General features: G+C 44.0%; 1 protein-coding gene across 3 annotated transcripts in view; it reads left to right on the top strand.

The window, feature by feature from the left end:
* Nucleotides 1–15,565, top strand: part of LOC111160932 (egl-9 family hypoxia inducible factor 3) — a 28,804-nt gene extending 13,239 nt beyond the window's left edge. For 2 of the 3 annotated variants that reach the window (XM_022524334.1, XM_022524344.1), the window contains exons 2-5: nucleotides 7,707–7,826; nucleotides 9,448–9,584; nucleotides 11,344–11,417; nucleotides 12,584–14,273. In XM_022524334.1, the coding sequence (XP_022380042.1) occupies nucleotides 7,707–7,826; nucleotides 9,448–9,584; nucleotides 11,344–11,417; nucleotides 12,584–12,615 (363 nt within the window). In that variant the 3' untranslated portion in view covers nucleotides 12,616–14,273. Of the gene's footprint in view, nucleotides 1–7,706; nucleotides 7,827–9,447; nucleotides 9,585–11,343; nucleotides 11,418–12,583; nucleotides 14,274–15,523 lie in introns of those variants that run through there. The other variant, XR_002641520.1, reaches the window with a different exon arrangement.
* Nucleotides 15,566–22,016: the final 6,451 nt, after the last annotated feature.

Below are 22,016 nucleotides of genomic sequence, written 5' to 3'. Positions count from 1 at the left end.
AGAAGTCAAATATTGTGAGACCCTACCCCCATATTGCCTTAAGGATTAGTCATGAATTTGTTTTTCTATACAAAGAAGATAACTTGGAGAGGGGGGTGTGGTGGTTAATGACTTCTACTGAGAACTTGGGGGCAGGGAGACTCCTGGCCAAGGCTGCTGCTCACCGTCCCCATAATCAGGAAATGAAACAGGATGGTGCGTGGAAAGTGCCACCCCAGAGGGCCACCTGGCTACACAGGTCCTCAGGAAGTGGCAGCTGTTAAAGTGTGGAGAAAGGCATTGGAAAGGATATGGTTAAACGCCTCTCTTAATGTCCTTCACCCTGAGTCTGGCTGACTTTTGCTGATTTCATAAGTGCAAGGAAGCCCTTATTCAAAACATTTCTCTGGTGACTCGGGGAGCGCCGGGGGAGGGCTGTCCTCTGCCGGTTCCCTCCGCAGTCTGCCCTGCGGTGTGCTCGGGCGTGGGCTAGCTGCCACCCTCACGCAGCGCACGTAGCCCTGTCACTCAGCCGTCACCCTGCTGGCCGGGAGCCCAGGCCTCGGGGGGGGGGGGGGGGGGGGGGGGGGAAGGGCTGCCTTTCCAAACCCAAACAGCCTGTATTGATATGTCGATGTTCCCCAGCCTGTTTACTGTGTTTAATTGCAGAGCTCTGGCTGAATCCTCTCCAAGGAGAGGAATTAACCACAATTCAGAAAGGAATGACAATAGTTTCTGAAATTCTTGGCCTCACAGAGTTTCCACGGCCTCTCCAGGGAGGGTGATTCACTCAAGTTCATGCACGAAGTGCAGGATTCCCTGGAATAGAATCTTGATACAGTGCAGTCAGACTTTATAGGCCTGTGAATCCCCTGTGATTTTATGCAGATGGGTGTGTGTGTGTGTGTGTGCACATGCATTTCTAGGGTGAGGGTGGGAACCTAACTCTTTAATGAAGAATTTCAAGGAGCTTTGGCATCTGGTAAAACTGCCGTCATTGAGCTAGGAGAACTAAATCGAAGGTTCTAGAGTCTGGGTAGTTGTTGGTGGTTTGGATGATTCCAGAGCTAGGACCAAATTCTTAGTAGAGTTGAACAAGGGCACGGATGGAAAAGTCAACCTGGGGACAGGTTTTCAAGTGAAGATGGTAAATTCCCTGCCTTCACATGAACGATGCTCTCACCTGACCTGAAAGCGGTGGATAGACCCACATCATGAGAGCAGCTGAGAGTGGGTTTGGCCTTATTACTTTTCATTTTCAGAATTACCAGTGCTCTTGCATTTCAACAAAATCCATGCATGGGGGGCATGATGATTATTGCTGTAAATTGAAGGTGAGGTTTTGTGTCCCAGTGCTCTGGGTTCAGGAAGAGGCTTTTCTTTTTCTTTCCTTTCCTTTTTTTTTTTTTTTTAAAGTCAACCTAGGGCTTGAGCTCAGGACCCTGAGATCAAGATGAGCTGAGATCAAGAGCCAGATGCATAACCCATTGAGCCATCCAGGCACTCCAGGAAGAGGTATTTTTAAGTGTGGATTTAGAACAAATGAGGAAGGCAGAAGTGGTTCTCATTATAGAAATAGAATAGCAGAAAACATTTGAATGAACAACTTGAGGTTTGTTGAAAGGATTACTTACTTAAAGTTGTAGTTGTCTGGTGTTCTGACTCCTCTGAATTGTCTGGTCAGATACTGAGACTTTGGGAAGGGGAACATGGTAGGTAGTTGGCCAAAGCTCATGTTATTGCCCACCAAAAGCATATTTCCTATGTTTTCCTCATTTTGTTACATAAGTCTTTAACTAGAAGCACTAGGTGGAAGGAAACAGCTAGGTTTGCTCTTAACCAACCAGATAGACAACAAGCAAGATGCCAAGATAATTCGTGACAGTTTGCAGAGTTTCCTGCTTTGTTCTCAAAAATGCCTACATCATCTACAACTAATTTATTCATGCCAGTCTGGATGAAGTTAGAGTGAGTGTAAAAGGTTTCTAAAGTACTTTTTATGTTCATGAGCGGTTCGTCATCACCTTGAGAGTTTGCTTTTTTGGTTGTTGTTCAATTTCAGATGAAGGCTAGAACTGTCAGAAGTGTGGACTTTGCAGAGTGACTTTTCTGGAAACTCTTGGAGGAAGCCACACATGGCCTTTATCTTGCAAAGATGCCTTATGAATATTGTACAGTAGGAATTTAAGTGACAACAGTGGGTCCCATGAGCGGGTCCTTGAAGATTACATACCCCTGAACAAAGAAGATGGGGAAAGGCTAATGCAGTGATCCCACCATTCGCTTTCTTGTCCTCTGGATTTAAGTTCCTTGCCCTTGCAAAGGATTTTTGTAGTTCTCTTCTCTCAGTCCTTGTCAGAGCCAAGTGGAAAACCATGGAAAATGACATTTTGGCTTAATTTATCTTTCGTTTTTTTTTTTTTTTTTTTTTTTAAGAACAAAACTTGGAAAGATCATGCCTCTTCCAGTTTCTCTCTAGCCTTTCTTACGGTTTACCTGCATATAGCAGTTTGAATACTTATAATTTTTGCTTTTCTTTTTAAATAGGAGAACTTCAATTTTAGAGCTAATGTCTTTGTTGCAGGGACTAACACTCCCCCTACCCTGTTCCGAATTACCAAATGGGACCCCTTCCTCAATGGGGGCCTCTGTGAATACAGGATGTAAAGTATACAGCCCCAGGACTGCCCTGTTCACTGTCCCCATGAAATGTGTGTGTTTAAATATGTGCTGAACTCCAAGCACCCAGAAAAATGACCCTGGGAGTATATAGCCTTCAGCTCCTTGGACCCAGAGCTGACTAGGAAAATTGGCAGGTTTATCGCCTTGGCGGTTGTCACCCATCTATAAATTGGACCCATTTCTAGCCAGAAAATTTGAACTCTTACCTTTTCTACTATGGTGAGCTGCTTGGCTATTTTTGCAAGCTAACAAAGCTACTTGATCCCCTGTATCTCTTCTCAAGTCTTTACACACCCGAGTTCTCTGTGTGGTTAACTGTCTCATGGTGGAGAGAGGAAGGACCCTGTCCAGAGCCCACATGGGGGAAGGACCAGAGGAGGCCCATGGGATGTGGATGGCGTTGAAGGATGAGGCCTTGCATTTGGACGAGGTACATCTGAGCTGGGCGAGGAGAGATGGGGGAGTGCCCCCCTGGAGCTGAGGAACTGTCCCAGAGTAGCTTGACTTCTTGGGAGACCACAGACGGCGACCTCAGAGTACAGCCTGATGTAATTTTTTGTGACCGTGATTAAAAAATTGGGATAAAAACCATTCAAGAGAGTTTATATGCAGATCTGCTTTGGTTGCCCGTATGTCTCCTAAAAATCTGCGGATTTGGAACACTGGGCCTTCGTTGCAAAGACCTGCAGATTTCCTGGTTGTAGGCAGCAGAGCACACATTCCGGAGGTCACACATTATATTCCTGATTAGCTTCAGTCATTTCTGTTACTTGGAAGCACCAAAGCTATTTGAGTCAGCCAGTCCTGGATTTGAAGCTGCAGAGTACTTAAGTAGAATCTGATCCTTGAAGGGGAGACATTCAGAAGCCCTGGCTGAGGGGAATAGCTAAATATATAGTGAAAGAAGCAGCATTTAGTGTATGCCAGGCCTTGAGCTCAGCATTTTACAGGGCTTAACTCCAGTCCTCATAAGCCCATTTTACAGATGAGAAAACTGAGGTAGGAAGAGGTTAAGTACAGGTTATCCTGTACTTTGGTTGCATTTTATTCCATGTATGCGTGTGCTCAAGAGCATTCATAATTGAAAGCAAATCCTTACAAAGACTGACTGGTATTTCTGTCTGGCAATGAGAGGGGTCTAGCATTTGGCAGTGGACCAAAATACGGGCTTGGAGGTCACTCAGCCAGGCAGCTTTGAAGTTATGCTATTCTTGACACCTTTTTTACAGTGGATTCACATTGATTGCAAATTTTATGAATAAAATGAGTTGATTAATATTTTGATGTGCTAAATTCAATTTTATGTAAAAGGCCACTTTATAACTTGTTTAAGACCAAGTTATACTAGTGAGTCTGACTCCAAAATCATGAGCGATGTGAAGTATGTTTCTCTAAAAATCTAGGTCGTTCCTAAGGAAGTGGTTAGTCTAATCGGAGGCTGGATGGGGCAGACATACCACCTTTCCACCTATGGGTCTAAAATGATCGTCACTGCTGAGTAGACAATGTGTGTCCCTGCCTGAATGTGGCCACCCAGATGTCTGGAGTACCTGTCTCTGGTCTAGAGCCAGCCTGGGAGGGTTTCCCCCCTCCGCTCATTTCCTTCTGCTACAGAGCTCTGGAAAGGCTTCCAGTGGTGGTGGTGGTGGGTTGTTGTGGGGCACAGCGGGGTCGGAGAAAGAAATGATGAATGCATAAAGGGACACGGGATTCATTTGCACATCCAAGAATGCAAATCTAGGGTTGTATTGTATGAACTACTGTGGGCCACGCTAACATGTCACTAAAGTTCTATAAATTTCAGGTATCAATCTAGTCAGGAAGTCTTGGCAAATAAAAAGTCTACCATTAATGAGTCGTTGTCCTGGTCAGTGCCAGTGTTACTGATTGGCATGTTGGTCCGTGATAATTCAAGTGCTCTGGCCCCGTTTTTACTATCCCGAAGCGTTCTCTGCCTTTATACGTTATAAATCCCTTCCCAGCCTCGATGAGGCTTAGATCGCCCTGCAGTTGAACCGATCTGTTTCCGGGGTTTGTTTCTGTCCCGTGCACAAGTTGGCCCAGAATTGCATGCCCAGTTGTTGAACGGAGCCTTGCTTCTCAGGACATCCTTACCTCCTGGTTCTAGGCTGTATCAGAGACCAACTAATAGCTGGGAGCATGACCAAGCCAAGACCTATCACCTGTGGCTCATGTCCAGAAAATACTGATAAAACTGGCCTGTGTTGTTTCGACAGGCCCACTGAGGCCCACAATAATTTCCTTTCATTGTTTCAGACTTGATGCTGTGGCTTCAGAAAGCAGGAGAGAGGGCGAAGATTTGCTCTGGCCAGAAAAATTCCCTCTGCTCCCCTTCCCTAAGCCATTAGATTCTCTGTGGACACTTAGGGGTTTTGTCCTAATAAGTCCCTGGGAGGGTCTAGCTCTTTTTCTGTGTGTGTGTCTGTGTTTTATAGATGCAAGTATTTGTAAAGGAGGTACTTTTGTGAGTTTTTATCTCTTTTCTCAGTATTTACTGGAGACTGCATTCTGAGGTAGACAGGTGTTTCATAACACCCTGAAGAACCCTGATCCTCCTTCTAGAGTTGCTGCTTAGCTGGAGTCTCAGACCTTCAGAGGCCCTCCAGCCTGTGCCTCTCCTTCTAGAAAAGAAACTAAGCCCGGGATCACATAATTAGTTGCTGAGTGAACCAGATGGCAGGCATCCAGACCACTGACCTTTTCCGTAGAGTAGGGCTGTTTAAGAATATAAGATTATATAGCATTGACGGAATGCTGCTTCTTTTCAGGGCTTCACAGTGGGGAGAGGCTGAGATGGTAGGGAATCTCGCCTATAATTGTTTGTGGCTTAAGTGACTTTCATTATTGGCTCAGTGGTGGCTCTTATAATCCTAATAGCTGCTTCCAGGGATGAGTAATTCCCTAGTCATTATAGGTGACTTCATTTATCTCTTCTTCCCAGCCAGGCCCATCATTTCTGCCTGTTACCGATCAGCTCTCTCCAAGCCATTCTTTGCTTGATGGTACCATCATTTGTTAAATCTTGATTGCAGTGGCCTCAGAATTCCACTTTCTGGATGAGGTTCAGGCCAACGGCCTCACGTCAGCTCCAAGATATGACATTGCATCAACATTGTAGATGGTCAAAGGCAGCATACGGGGATCGATAGGCGCATGAGGGATAGGGTGATTTCAGTGTTAAGATCATTGTAAAGCCAAGTTACTGTTGAGCCTTACTCTTCTAGTATGCAGCATGTGTGATGCCTTTAAAGCGACACTCTTTGTTCATGTTTTCATGCTACGGCTCACAGTGACGTGGCAGCCACAGCATGGAAGCTGATTCATTGAGCCGCTCGTGCATTAATTTGGACCTCTACCTGACTGATCATTTTACCAGCAAAACAGCCCTGCCCTTTATGAGGGACAGTACCAACTGATCAGTACATGTATTTTGAGGATAGGTTTTTAAAATGACGGAAATCTTGGGGCAGCTGGGTGGCTCAGTCAATTACGCGTCTGCTTTCCGCTCAGGTCATGATCTCAGGGCGTGGGCTCGAGCCCTGTTTTGGGCTTTCTGCTCCGCAGGGGAATCTGCTTCTCCCTCTCTCGCTGCTCATGGTCTCTTTCATGCTCTGTGTGTCTCAACTAAATAAATAAAATCTTAGAAAAAATTAAAAAATAACAAATCTTGGGGCACCTGGGTGCCTCAGTTGGTTAAGCATCTGACTCTTGATTTTGGTTCAGGTCTTGATCTCAGGGTCAGGGGATCGAGCCCCATGTTGGGCTCCATGCTCAGCAGGGAGCCTGCTTGAGATTCTCTCTCTCTCTCTTCCTCTGCTCCTTACCCCTACTTGTGCTCTCTCTCTAAAATAAATAAATCCTTAAAATAAGATGATAGAAACCTCTGTTGATCTAGGTAGAATGTAAACTTACTCTGTAGAGGACAGAGCCATTTGCTAATTTATTTACTTAATCACATTTTAAACAGACACCTTCCATGTGGCAGGCACTGTGTTAGGCACTAAGAAGGCATCAGCCAATAAAATAGGAAAAATATCCCTGCCCTCATCTTATGTTACCAGTTCCAGTATCTTCCCTGCATATGTCTCATTCCTATGAAAATATTTTAGGAATAAAGGCAGTATCCTGTGAAGAGAAGTAGTTTTTGCACTTTGCCCATTGTTTCTACTCCTTGCTGTAATCTTCCCATGGAACAATTAGAGATTTGGTACCTGCATAATAGTAATTCTCTAATAGTAATTTTTAGTAGGATTTGTTGGTATGGCTTTCTACTTTATTCCTCTGCCTGGCTGATACAGGTAGTGCCTGGGCAAAGGAAGAGAAGAACTTCGGGTTCTTGCCTGATGTGATAGTTATCAGTAGGCAAGAAGACAAGCATTGAGAAACATACTCCGATGTTTCTGTGGCTTCATCTATGAGTTGGACCTGATTACGCTGCCTGTGGTAACAAATTGTGGCTCAGCTTCCTTCCTTCCGACTGACCCTTCCCTCAACTTTCTGTCCTAATCATTTTATTGAGCAAGCCTGATCTTTTCCTTCGTTGTGATTGGTTCCTGTTTCTTTGTCAATGCAAGGATCTTTAGCCATTATTCTAAGTGGGTGGTTTGGTGAGATTTGGTGATTCAGGAGCACTTCTTATAAGGCATAATCCCTAAACTCCATTATGTACTGCGTCTGATTTTGTGGGTCTAGGATGGGAGCCCAGAACCTGCTTTTTCAAAGAGGAGGATTAGAGAAAAGAAGGGCATCCTCATGATGCTATAGCTGGGTTACTGTCTAAAATATTCTAGAACTGTGGGAATATTGCTGAACCGCTTTCCACGTGGGCTGAGCCATAAGGTATGACTTGGCTGTTAATCTTACATGACGAAGGATCTCGATTTATGTACTGTCCATGCAGTTAAGGAGCCCACGGCTGCCTGTAATGTCACATAGCACCCAAAGAGACTGCATTACTCTGCTGTTCCCCAGTGGGAGAAGGTGTCTCAGCTTTGTTAACCGGCTTTCTTGGGATGTCTCCACAGGCAATGGTGGCTTGCTATCCAGGAAATGGGACAGGTTATGTTCGACATGTGGACAACCCCAACGGCGACGGCCGCTGTATCACCTGCATCTACTATCTGAACAAGAATTGGGACGCCAAGGTACTGTGGAATAAAGGGAGTAGAGCGCGGGGCTAGAGAACTCTAGGGAAAGAATTCAGGTGACTTAGAGGAGTTCATGATTCCCATGGATGACTCTTTTTTCTACTTCACCATTTCCTTTTTTTTTTTTTTTAAACTATTTCCTTTTTGTCTCCTACTGTGGTGTTAGTACTTAAATTGACCAGATGAAAATAATGGATATGAAGTTAATTGGGAGGGGTGGGGCACGTGGGGTGGGGGGGCAGTAGGAGAGGGTCATTACTAGGTTTGGGAAGGGTGATTGATAGGAAGAAGGTAATTCACTATTTCAGGAATGGGGAATCAATTTTCTTTTTTTTTCTGCCTAAACCAGAGCTGATAGGACTTTCAGTGCACAATAGGATACATACTTTTTCCTTCCAGCAGCAACATTGACAGAGTCCATAAAAATAGAACTAACTGTAGGATATAAAACCGGCCCCAAGTGAGGTTTCCCACACAGTCCTCTTGGGGTGACCCGTCTCATTGGTGGCCGCTTGCCATGGCTCACCATGGTTTGTGAATGTCAGAGGCATTCTGGCTTATTTTTTTATTTTTGAACATATAGATAGATAGAGATATGAAGTCTGGTTCCATGCTTACGGACATTTGTCTGGAATTTGTATGCTTTCCGAAACTTAAGGATGATTTAGGAGTCTGAGAAGTCAGAACTTTTCAAGCTCATTTGGCTTTTGAACCTTCTGCATCTCCATTTCCTGTTCATTGGGGCAGATACTGGTCATCCTGAAACACAAGGATATTTTATCTGGGGTCAGGGAAACAAAACCTGGGAAACCAGTGAGTCAGATGTCTCTTGCCCTCTTTGGTAACATGACAGGAATACATCCCTTAGTTGTCTTTTAAAATCTTTTAAAAGGTAGTGTTATAGGCAAGAGAGTAAAGTTACCATGTCAGTGATAAAAAATCATGAAGTATGAAATCATGCAACAAATTCATGAGTGCCTGTTAATGCCAGGCCTTGTGCTATGCAGAAATATTGATGTGTGGGGCCTGGATTCTATCTTGATATGGTCATCCCAGCAGGCGGTTCGGGTGTACATATTTTTAAGAAGAAATCCAAGGAAGAGAGTGATGCATGTCCTAAAAAGTGTAGATAAGGTAGCCGGAGTTCAGAAAAAAGAACATGGACCTTCCAGCTGCTGAGATCACATAGGAGCTGGAGCAGTTCAAAAGAAAGCTGTAAATTCTAATTGAAGGGGATGTTATGTGTGATGACTGTCCTAGGACATTCTTAATATTAGATGGAACCCTATGAAATTTCCAGTGGGTTTTTGTAGGTCAAAAACATTCAGATGTTGATAGTTTTGTGTGATTGGACCTAATAGCACTCCATTTTGTGTCCAGGGGTTTCATGACTGGGGGTAGGAAGGCTTCATTCCATGTGAGGTGGATAAGGAGAGATGACTAGCTAAGTTGGAAATAAAATGAAGTACAAGGTGTAAGGCTGTGGAGAATTTTGGGAGTAATGCACATCCGGACTGGAGGTTGGAAGATGGCATTGTCTCCAGATGAGGCTGAAATACTATTGGTAGTTAATTATGTGTGAGGCTAGGAAATAATCCATCTTCTTTGTGGCCCTCAGCTACACGGGGGGGTCTTGCGGATATTTCCGGAAGGGAAGTCATTCATAGCGGATGTGGAGCCCATTTTTGACAGACTCTTGTTCTTCTGGTCGGACCGCCGGAACCCGCATGAAGTCCAGCCTTCTTATGCGACCAGGTAATAGCCAGAGCCATGATGCCTCCTGAGAAACTTCTGTACAAAACCCAGTTCCCAGAGAAGTCCCTAAACTCATGTCCCATGCATACGAAGGACCAACCGCTCTCCAAGGCTGATAGCTAACCTGTTTGGAGGCTATCACAGTTGAAGGGGAAACTAGATTCCTTAGGTCAGCTGGAACTATTAACATATTGTTTTCCAGAATGTCAGCTGGAACAATAACAAATTATTTTCCATTAGGTGAGCATGGTGGATTCCCGATTTCCCACAGTGCTTTTCCCTTTCTCCTTTGCCACTCCTCCCTTAAACCCGCCTAACTTTGAAGTAGTCCTAGAGAGTTTTGGTCATCACATATCAGGAATTCTGATGGTTAACTCTGGATGAATTTATAAGTTGCCTATTGCAAACAGAGAGAGAATCTTGAGAAAAGAGAGAGGAATTTGTTCTGACTTCTTTCTCTTTTTACCCTTTCCTTCCCTTCAAGTTGGTTTGGGCCCACTGTACCCATCATGTCCCAGTAATGGGATATTTAAAAGCCCCTTCTTTACTTGAAGCATGAGAAGATTTTCAGGGGAACATGACAAACTTGTTTAGTATTAGTCTAGAAACTGTTGATGTCCTCTTACTTTCAGAATATACCTTTCATTATCTTTGTTTTATGGCCCGAGCTGTAAACCAGGCGGTGGCTGTGTGCTGTGGGGATGCAGCCCGAACTGGGAATTGCAGTTGGGGGCAGGAGGAGACAACTATGGTAAAATAATGACTGAACCTTAACAAGCCTAACTAAATTAGAATCACATTTAAGATTTATAGGTGTCCCCCCCCCAAGGAATCCCAGATCTGAGCCCCACACAGAGTTGCATATTAAATGTCAAATTGGAATGCGCCCTAGGTGAGCAGGTAGCTGATTCTCCCCCCCAGAGCCTGGTTGTGGCTTGTTTAATAGGGTATGATAATTGGACCCTGTCATTTGTGCCAGCATTCCCTCGGTATTCCCCAATCTCTTGATCATCCAAGTCACAGGAGAAACATTAGCAGATGTTGATGAGCCCTTGAAAAAAAAAATCAAGGGCTATAGGAATTCCAGTAGCTAATAATAATTAGAAAATGAAACTTTCTGAAAACTCATGCATGAAATGATTCCTATTACAGTCTATCCCATAGATGGGATAAAGCAAATTAGTGGAAACACAATAGAAAGCTTGAGGGCATCGTTATTCTGTTGCATCCTTGCCTCAGTATCCAAAACCAAAGAAAGCAGGTCAAAAGAGTTTTAAGTGTCCTGTTGTTTAAATAAGTTGCTCTTCAAAGCTTTACACATCTGTCACCTCCTCTTCTCCGTGTCCCCCCCCCCCCCCAACAGCTTGGGTCTCTCAAGTCTTGAGCAGAATGACTCCCTTTGGGGTGCCTGGGATCATCTTGACCTGTTACATTATTCGTTGAATTGTTTGTCTCCCTTATGAGAGCCTGAGCTCCTTGAGAAAGAAGCAGATTTATTCACAAAGATCATTTGAATTCCCATTGCTCAGGATAATGCTTGCTTCATACTTGGAATTCCTTACGTGTTTTTTTACATTAAAATAGAATTGAAACCAGAGAAGTTTATTTTAAATTAAAATTAGGATGAACTTCTAATAATAGAGAGAACTTTAAATGTTGGCTTTATGAATGACTCTGATGTGATATTTATAATAAGTATTTTTTATTTTTTTGGTAGTATTTCTAAACTTCTTTTCTTATATTTGCTTATCTTTCACAGATATGCTATGACTGTTTGGTACTTTGATGCTGAAGAAAGGGCAGAAGCCAAAAAGAAATTCAGGAATTTAACGAGTAGGTGTTTGAAATTTTTCTGTGACTTTTAATGGGGTCAGTCTGTGACTTTTATTTAACATTTGTCCGTGTATTCTAATAAATACTTGACCCTTGAACAATGAGCGTGGGATTAGGGGTGTTGACCCTCTTTCTGATAATCTTCATATACCTTTGGACTCTCCAACACTTAACTAATAATTGCTTCCTGTTGACAGGAAACCTTAAATATAAACAGTTCAATCAGCACATATTTTATATGTTCTATGTGTTATATGCTGTATTACAATAAAGTAAGCTAGTGAAAAGAATGCTGTTAAGAAAATCATTAGGAAGAGAAAATACACTACTACACTGTATTTACGAAAAATATATGTGTAGAAGTGGACCCATACAGTTCAAACCCATATTGTTCAAGGGTCAGCTGTATTCTGTTTGGTCTTGACTGGGGCTTAGCTTCATATGTAATGACATCTTGGTGGGCTAAATCCCAAAACCCTGGCCTTAGCTGTGCTGGAAAAATCAGAAAAAAATGCAAAGGACCTCCCCTATGAATGTCCACTGATTGCGTGACAGTAAATAGTTAACTTTCTCTCATTAATGTTCACCCATCAAACATAACATTCAGTTTGGCTCATGATTTTGGCACATTGTATAGGGGATACAATGGAGCCCAGCTAGAATGGTTAATGTATTATATTGGTGTGGGACTGTGACTGTGTCTATAAACACTCACGTAATACAAACTGAATATGTCCTTTCTGGTGTTAACACCATTCCTGTCCTGCCTCTAGCTGTAAGGCAGCATTTCCCAAAATATGTCATACTGAAACATCCCACTAGTGGTCTCGCCATGTTGGTTTGTGAAGGGAAAACTTCTGGCCCCCTAAACGTGGGAAATGTTACATGCTGTGTCCTTCTCTCGAAGACTTACAGTGGTCATTGGCATATTAATCAAGAGAAGTTAATCTAAGTTTGGAATAAAGATATGTGCAGCATTGCCTGTTACCCATTTGGTACCAAAGAAAACACATTGTGCTAAGTCCTATGGGGGTGGGCATCATGCTCGGCTTTGGATTATAAAATGGGAGGTGTTCAGTGGAGGCTTTTTTGATGCCATTTGTGGCCTTAAACTCATCAGATCTGGCTCCTTACCCTCTTCATTTTCTCTTCTGTCCCCAACTCAGGGAAAACTGAATCTGCCCTCACTGAGGACTAATTGTGCTCTGAAATCTGCTGGCCTCATTCATTTTGGTAATGGCTCCTGAGGTCTCTTGAAGAGTTGAGATCCAAAGAAGGCCTCTTCCGTGACTCGGTGACAAGAAGCCCCCCTACTGCTTGTGTCATTCACATCCCTGTCTTACGTATGGTACTTTGTGTTTTCTTGCCAAGACTGCATCCACCTTCAGACACTCTCTTTGCCAGATGAACTCATTTGCTAACTCCAGAAATACCTGCAGACGACCTAGCTGGCCAGCGGTTGAACTGATAGATTTCAATAATACTGGCTACCAACACAAGATCCTGGAAGCATGGGCAAGGGAATGACTCTTACTTGCACTTTATGTACACTTCCTGGTTTGAAAGGAGGAGGTTTGCAAAGAAAAACAAAATGGCGACAGATGCCGAGAGGCATTCGTGAAGCCTTAACAGCAGGAAACAAATTTGTGTCATCTGAACAGTTTCCAGATATTCTTAATCCCGGGCTTTTTGGGGGGGTTTCTGGAGAATTATCACAACCTAATGACATTATTACCTCTAGAAAGAGCTGCTGTCATGGTCATCAATTCAGAAGTATCCTGTGGGTGGACACTCTCTTTTTCCTGGTCCTGTAACCTGGATTTGCTGCCTGTGCCCCATTTTGCTGAAAATAGAGTTTTCTGGTCAAAGGTGATCTACCATCTATTTTTTTTTCATTTGTTAGTTGAGAACCTAATTCCCCAAAGGCAAAAACCAGACCTTAATTGTTTGGGTTACTTTGTTGAAATGGAATTTGAATTTCAAGCAAAGGGGAGAAGAACCCACTTGGTAGGTAGTTCAGAGGCAACAGCCTCTGGGAGCTGGTATCAAAAGATGTGGGTCTGCTAATACACTGTAAACCTGTGTGCATCTTGGATTGTCTGAGAATGGCAGAGGGGTTGGAAATGTAGGCGCTCCCGCATTTCAGTTTTCCCTTTTAATGAGCTCACCCTTCTTGTTTAACAGAATGAGAAAATAAGAAAAAATGGGGTGTTGTGTTTTAAAAAGGAAAATGGAAAAAAAAAAAAATCCTAGAAGACTATTTTCTGTCCCTAGTAGCCTTTCTTTAACAGAATTGACTCTCAGATCCACTGTGGTTGGCAGTATGTCCAGAACTATGGAATTTACCAGAAATGGGGAAGGTCCTACTACTGCAGTGCGCATAGGTCCCACTGTCTCAAGAATCCTGAATTGTGCACCTATCTTATGAAAGTTAGTCTTCCTAGTTTGCAATTCCATTCTCATGTTTTTAACTCCCATTAATTTCTTGCATACAAATCCCATGAACATGAAAGAGCCAGAAGTATATTCTTTTGTCATTTATAGATATGTATACTTTGCAAGAAAGAAGCTCCCCCCCCTCCCCCGCCCCATTTCTGGTTTTGGAAAGTTGCCAGATAAAGACTTGTCTTCATTCTCACAACTGCTCTATTTTTTTCATAGTGCTTATCACCTTCTAACTTCCTATGTAATTTACTTATTTATTATGTTTATTGTCTCATTTTCTTTCTCTAGAGTGTAAGCACAATGAAGACAGGGATTTTTGTATGTTTTTAATCAACGGAATGTACTCCCAGCACCTAAAATAGTGCCTGGCACATTAAGGGCTCAGTAAATACTTTGTTGAATAAACTTGCTTTCCTACCTTAGCGTATTCATGGTTTGATTCATTTCCTCCATCTCTGGCAAAAAAGGACTGCTGGAAGTTTTTATATACCTCTCTCTCTCATTGACTTACAGATTGAGGCTAAGAGTATTAGGAAGTTTTGGTCATAGTGTCATTCCGTATCTGTTTCCCTATTGGAATAGGTCTTTGACAACTAGGAATCTAAAAACGGAACAACGAAAAATTCTGCCCTTAAGCAGCTTGGGACTTCAGGAGGAACCTCAGAACAGCTTCAGATAGGACAGAGTACATCCCTCCTTTGGAACAATTTTGAAACACTTTAAAGATTTTATTTATTTATTTGACAGAGAGATCACAAGTAGGCAGAGAGGCAGGCAGAGAGAGAGGAGGAAGCAGGCTCCCCTAGAGAGCAGAGAGCCCGATGCGGGGCTCGATCCCAGGACTCTGAGATCATGACCTGAGCCGAAGGCAGCGGCTTAACCCACTGAGCCACCCAGGCGCCCCTTGAAACGCTTTAGTAAGAAAAAGAACATTGTTCACCAGGAATTTTATATGCCATTAAATTGTAATCAGGTTTTTCCCATGGTTCCTGATGTCATGAGGGTGCTCGTGACAAGATTCTGAAGGAATATCGTATCATTCCAATAGTATGTCTTGTATCTTTCACTTGAGACATTATTTTGACTTGCCCAAACATCTGACTTCTCGGGCCTTGCTTATTCCTTTCAGACAAAAGTCCTATAAGCTAATAAACTAATAAACTAAATAACAAATCAATTTTTAATGCACTGATTTTTCTCAGGGTTGACTCTGAGCCCTGGAAGGTTGAACCTAGAAAATAAAACTGTAATAGCATCTGCTTTTTGCTCTTCTCTTTGACAGCCCACTTAGGGGAGGACTCAGCCCCGAGAAAGAAACATTATTTGGCAAATAATCTGATCAATTTTCTTTATATTCCTGGCAATGAAATGTTAAGAGCCCACCTCAGTGTTACGTCACCTAAAAAGTGCAGAGTCCTTGGCAGGAGATTCAATTTTGAACCAAAGATCCAATTTCATGGAAATAAAAAGTCTTACCTAAGTGCATTAAATAGATCTTTAGTAGAGTAGTTAATACCAATTAAATGCTGGGCTGTCTGTATCATGAATTACCCATTCAGACATGATTTTGTTTTTCTCCTTTAAATAACTCAGGTTTTTTTCGAGGCTGGGTCATCCTCATTTCTTTCGGCCATTCAATCCCGAAATTTCCTGTGTTTCAGAGACCAATGATGGGAAATGCCATGCTGGGTCAGCAGCTTGTATTAAAGAGGAATTTGGACATGTCAGGTACTTTCATATTTGATTAACTACAAGGACTAGCCCAAAGGATGTTCTTGGTCACGTTATTTTAAGTAAAAAGAACATAAGATTGACCTAGCTTCAGTCTTGAATCCTTTGAATGACACGAAAAGAATACTGCTGGTCAGTGAGGTGGGTTTTAGAGACTTGTCAAAACAGTAGAGAGAAATAGTTTTTCTCAAAACAAAGCTGGTTATAGTTGAGCTCTTTTGGGTCATATATGCTGGTTTGTATTCAAGAACCAATCTACTCTCAGACCCACTCCACTCCCATCTGAATGTGATTTTTTAAGTATGTTTCTGTTTCTCCACGTTGATAGGTTAGGTCCTCAGAGAGGCTGCGTTTACTAAGGCCTGTCTTTACCCTTGCAAGCCCGGGGTCAGAGGTCAAGGATTCTCCACAGAGAACAACTGGTAAAATGACACCCCCGCCCCCAAGAATATCTCTATGCCAGGCCTGTGCTTCGGGCTGTCACGGGTTTATTCTCTGCAGCTGCTGTGACACAGCTCTTCTCTCTACACGAGGACATGTTCTCAGAACAGTGAGGTGGCTCGTCTGAGATGACAGGGTAATGGAGCAGTACCCAGGATTTGACTTGGGACTTGCAGGCTCCTCAGTGACTGTGGTCTTTGGTGGTCTCCGCTTCCTGTGGAGGAGAGGCCAGACAGAAGAGTAGGATTAAGTGGATTTGAGAGAAGGGGAGATTAATGCTTGGATTTTTACATAATGTTTTGGTTATCCACAGGGGTCTCCTGCCCAGCCTTCTAAAGGAATGTCAGTTATTCAATGTAAAGGACAGGAGCAGAAATTCCTTGCCTGGCAATGGGATATTTTCCTCCTGCCTCTCAGGATTTGGAGGAACTTTGGGTCTGTGTCCAACATTGGCCTGTCAGGCTCAGGCTAGACTGGAGCAGGGCGGGGCCACTGGAAGGGAAAACAGATTGGATTTCCTGGGCACCATTTGGAGGCCTCCCAGCAGACCACGGTGCCTCATCGGGATGTCTGGGCAGTGTGCAAAGTGCTACCGCCTCTTGTCCCTGCTTTGATGCACTCTGGGGGAGGAAAGCAGATTTTTCTTTTTGATGCACCTACCTTCCCAATTTGGGGTTGAGGTTGGGCTGAGATGTCAGCGTAGTTCTGTTACTGATAATTCTCCATCTGATTAAGTAGAAACTAAGGGAGAAGGGGCTCCTCTGGCTCGTTGGTTAAGCATCTTTGGGCTCAGGTCATGATCGCAGTGTCCTGGAATTGAGCCCTGCATCGGGCTCCCTGCTCAGTGGGGATCCTGCTGCTTTGCCTCCTAGTCCCCCTGCTTGTGTTCCCTCGCTGGCTATCTCTCTCTGTCAAATAAATGAAATCTTAAAAGAAAAAGAAAAAAAAAAAAACAAAGAAACTGAGGGAGAAGACCAAAAAGACCTTGGCATCTTCAGCAATACTTTCATCACCTCTGAGTGACATTGAGTGGGGATTTAGAAACATTTTTAATTCTCAAAGGCACTTGGGCAATCTCTGCCTAATCTTTTTAAGGTGGCTTGTAGGAGGCTGTCATTTTAATTTCTTTAACACCGCTCTTTTGCTTACTTAAATGTTCTGAGTGACGAAAAAGCACCAGATTTCTTTCTTGAATCCTGTTTGTTTGACCTTTGATAAACTTCGCACTTAGAAAAGTCAGCTTTTTTTGGGAAGTGGTTGCTGCTCATGCTCCCGAGTACTGAGATTTTTCAGCAAATTTACAAAGACCATTTTGTGATTCTTTTTTTTAAAGCCAGAGAAGGAGCTCAGAGAGTGGCCATTGGGTTTTATCGTCACGACTTCTCGTCGCAGATTTAAGAGCAGTTGTGGAATGAAAATTCATAATTTTAGGAGTGGATAAACACTGGGTCATTAAAAATTAACAAGTAGTCTGTTTTGTGCCTTTTTTTTTTTTTTTTTGAGGGAAAACAGCATCACCCTTATGACATGCCTGGTGGGTCTAGAGGCAGAAGGCGACTTGGGACGGAGAAATGGAAGGAGCATTTTATGGATCATTTGTGAGGTTCAAGGGAAATGGGAGTTAAAAGGGAACAGGAGCCGGGTGTGGTCAGCCCCTTGCTACGGGAGCTTTGGGAGTAGCCCAAATTCCTGTCAGGTGTCCCATAAGCTGTGGGTGGTGGTGGGGAGGTGGGCAGCTGTTCCCTGTGTCCAAGGGCTGGGCCAGGATGAAGGAAGTGGTAGCAAGCAGCTGGGGAAGGCTTAAGCACTTGCCAACTTTTGAATCTTGAAAAATTCACTGGGGACAAGGTTACCTGCCATAAAAATGCTGGTAAGTAGGAATTCCCCAAGAACATTTTCCATAGACCTTTTATTTTTTTTCTGAAAAGATAATTAAGGCACATGGCAGTGCAGCGGGGGAAGGGAAGGGGTTAAAGCAACTGATTTGAAAAAAGTATAGAGGGGGAAAAAAATCTATCTCAGCCTGAGAAACGGTCCATTGGCCCGTTTCTTGGGTACCCCCTTGAGGGTTCCTGGCCTGTCCTGGAGTGTCAGCACCTCCAGAAAGGCCCTCCTCCGGCAGAGTTGGCACGTTCCCTTGGTCATTTCCTCCTATTTTTATGCTTATTCATCCTGTGGCCTGTGTTCTCTTTGACATGCCTATTTTTTTTTTCCCACCCTCCTGCGGGGAGAGATAACATTCTCCGGACTTAATGCTCATCTGATAAGTTTTATTTTTAACCAACCTCTACATCCTTTCTTCTTTGCTTCTTATTTTCCTGAGCCCACGTGCGCCTTGGCCTTCCCCAGCTTTCTCAGAAGGTGTGAGCACATCTGGTGACAACGGACGGTACTGGGCTGGCGGGTGTCCCCATCTTGGAGCAGGTGCTCAGGGTGCTGGGAACCTGGCTTAGCTTCCAAGGGGAGGGAAACTTTCTCCTCTGCACACGTTCTTGTTTTTAACTGGGCAATTCATTCTTAACCTCCTGCTTCCCTTCTGGGCTGTCTGTAAGTTTCCTTTGTCAGTACATTTATGTTATCTTGATGAAGGAAACACGCTTTAAAACAAAACAAAACAAGACAGCTGTGACTTGCCGTGATTAGCATGGACTGTCTTCCTGGCAGCCACTTAAGGCTCCTACCGTGTGACAAAGCCATGACTGGACATGATGTTTCTTGGATTGAGATGAATGAAAGCAGCCAGTGTCCACCCAACCGAAGGGAGAAGTTTCTCTTCTGGTTGGCTTTGTTGGCTACTTGACCTCTGACTGAGGCTTTCCCAGACAAAGATGCTAGGAGTAAACTGATCTCAGTTATGGAAGTATATATACCTTCTTTATTTTTCCTCTTAGCTTTTAACCTGCCCCTCCCACCTCCCCAAATATGACTGAATATGGTTATGGCTGAAAACTTTTCCAAACACCACCACCAGGGTGAAGAGGAACCTTTTAACCTGGAGAGGGGAATGGGCTCTGCAGCTACTGTGACTGCATTCCCCAGAGAGGGCTGTGCCTGGGAATGCCGCTCAAGACTTGAACTTCATGGCCTCCAACTGCATTCTGTTCTCGGTAGACCAGTTGTCTCTCAAGTATCGCGTAGCTCCATCATGCATTGTATCTATAGTTTTGCATTTCCTATAACACCATCAAAGCCCTGGAAATGAAAGCTAAAATAAAAACGATCTGTGATACAGTTATATCATTTCACAGAATGGAAGACAATTATTAGAGGATCCGAGAACAGCGCTAATACAATGTAAACACTTTATCCTGGTGTACCAAGCAGGGTCTCGGGGGAAACAGATGACCCACACGAACTGAGATAATTGGAGAGGAGTTAAGTGAAGGGACTTTTTTTCAATGTGGGGAGGGTGTAGGGAAACCATAAGAGAGAGAGTAAAGTACCCAAGGCTATCTCAGCAGGTGGGCTCAGTCCAGGCATGAAGGGGTGTGGGAAGTGGGAAGGCAGGGCAAGAAAGTGGTATACAGAAACAGAGGCAGGGCTGGAGAGGCTCCCTGGCAGGAGCTGGGGTCTTTGCTGGAGGAACCCAACTGGCTCATGGGACCCTGCAAGAAGGGAGCCGGGGAATAAACACCCCACCCTCCCGCTTTTTCCTCTTCAGACCTGCTGGAGCACACCCGTGGCTAAACGCATCTAGAAGTCACCTATCACCCAAGTCCACTGACAGAGACACAGGTCAGGCTCCTGAGGCCCAGGACAGGGACATAAGGGTGAAGAGTGTGGCGGGGCAAAAAGAAATCAGCACAAATGGCCTTCAGAATTCTACACAATCCAGCCCCGGGCTATCCCCCTGTCTTATAGCCTCTCTTGCTACTTTTTTCTCTGTCTGCTATATGTCTGCAACACTAACATTGTCCTGATCTTCAAACAAATCAGGTTTGTCCCTGCTCAGGACCTTTGCACTTGTTTCCTCTGCCTAGAGAATTCTTGTCCTACCACTATGCCTGGATACTGATCATCTCAGCTCCATAAAGAGGATTTCTCAGCCTCCCATTTCACCCTCCAGTCGTATTCTATCTCACTATCCACTTCTAGTTTTACATTCAAGAGAATAAAAACAGTTTTATTTTGAAATGTCAACATTTATTCTGTAAGTGACATTGTTTACAACTGTTTAAACTCAAAATGAAATACTTAGATATTAGCTTAAAAATATGCAAGGGTTACCTATGTTTTTTTACAAGTTTCTTCTGGGTCTGTGCAAAACTGGACAGGGATCATGTGAAGGAGTGAGCAGTCCTCCTCTATGAGAGACAGCATGCCTCTGCTTTTCACCAGGGCCACTAATACTGTACGTCTTTAGCCACAATCTCCCCCAAGAGCTTCGGCGAGATTCTCTCCCTGCTCTGAAGGCCATACCCTGCCTCATTTGAACTCATGTGGATACAGAGCAACCACATTTTGAAGTGACTACTTGAGTTCCACCTAAGGATTTGGTCTGGACACCAGACCAGGGAGATTCTCCCTGTGTTTCTGAAGGGTCCCACCCCCACTCCTTTCAGGCACCATGGAAAGTGGGGTGATGCTGGAAGGGCGGAGTCTGGTTGGGAGAAATGTGAAGACTGTCTCACACTTGCTAATTTATGGTAAGCTCTTGCAGCATGATCTCATTTAGGGAGGTGTGAAGCTGTTGTGGATGGCCTCCTTTCAAGTGCCCTGATCCATGGTCCCACCTTAAGCTGGAGGCCAGTACACATTTGCCAGTGTCTGGCCAGGCAGACATCTATTCCCGATGAAGCGGGGCCTCTGCCATGCAATTGCTGGGTATTCTCACAATCGCCCCTACTTTTGAGGATAGATTCATCAGTTTTGGTTTGGAGGCCAAGATTTTGCTCTGAGCTCTGTGACTAACTGATGGACCCCTTGCTCACCCGCTGTCACAGTGTTGAAATTCAAGAGGAAATGTCATGGACATCTAAGAACAGGCCAAAAGAAGAAGCCTCCTTGGACTGGTTCTGGAAGCCTAGAAAGCAGCCACGGACTAAGGAAACTCTCAAGGCTGCTATCCCCCTCAGTTTCTCTTTTCTGCCCTCCTTCTCTTGGCTGGACAGTTTCTTCCAGACCATGAGAGCCTAGCTACCTGCCATTCTAGCTGCCTCCAGTTTTCCAATTGTCCAGAAAAATATGATTTTCAGAGCTCACCTTTTTGGGCCAGACCAGAAGCCTGGACTGACCACCCCTCTGTCAGGTGTCTGCCAGTGCTGTGGCTGGAGGGGATGGTGTTCCCTATGAGGCTGTTTCTTCTGAAAGAGGATGTGGGCAGTGCGGGCCCTTCCAGATCACATAGGGTCACTGACATGCCCTCTTTCTTTTCTTTTCTTTTTCTTTTTTTTTAAAGCAGAAATGAAGTCATTGCAATCCCTTGTCACTTAAGAGGTGAAAGCTAAATTTTACTACACATCTACTTAGATGATGGTACATTGCCTATTTGTTGTTCATATGTGCTCTGATCTGTGAATCAGATTCACCACTTTCCGCATCTGGGGTCTGAGAGATGCAGGAAATAGGTTGCAGTGGGGGAAAGCAGAGCAGAAGGGGATTGGGCTCTGGGGAACGGAGGGAGGAAAGCAGGGGGTGGGTGACGGCAGGCACTTGTTTTCATTTCACACCATTTCTGGAGGTGGGCTCTGCCTTGCTCCTTCCCTGGACTCGGTGGTAAAATGGAATGAGTGGATGGATGAGTCATACCAGACCCTGGCTGAGAATTTAGAGCCACACAAATTAGATCTTGTTTCTAAAACCCACATCGGAGCCTGGTCTTGGGGGTGAAACATGTGCTCCAAAGTTATATTAGTATGAAGTTCCATCTTCAAGGAGAATAACTACATCACGGTCATTTCTTTCTCTATTAGATTATGGCCAGCTGCTTCTAAAACAAAACAAAACAGAAGAAGAAGAAGGAGAAGGAGAAGGAGAAGGAGA

This window comes from Enhydra lutris, unplaced genomic scaffold, assembly GCF_002288905.1.
Source record: "Enhydra lutris kenyoni isolate GAN:26980312 unplaced genomic scaffold, ASM228890v2 scaffoldscaffold4, whole genome shotgun sequence".
Lineage (NCBI taxonomy): Eukaryota > Metazoa > Chordata > Mammalia > Carnivora > Mustelidae > Enhydra > Enhydra lutris.
This window is presented reverse-complemented; position numbering and strand designations above follow the sequence as displayed.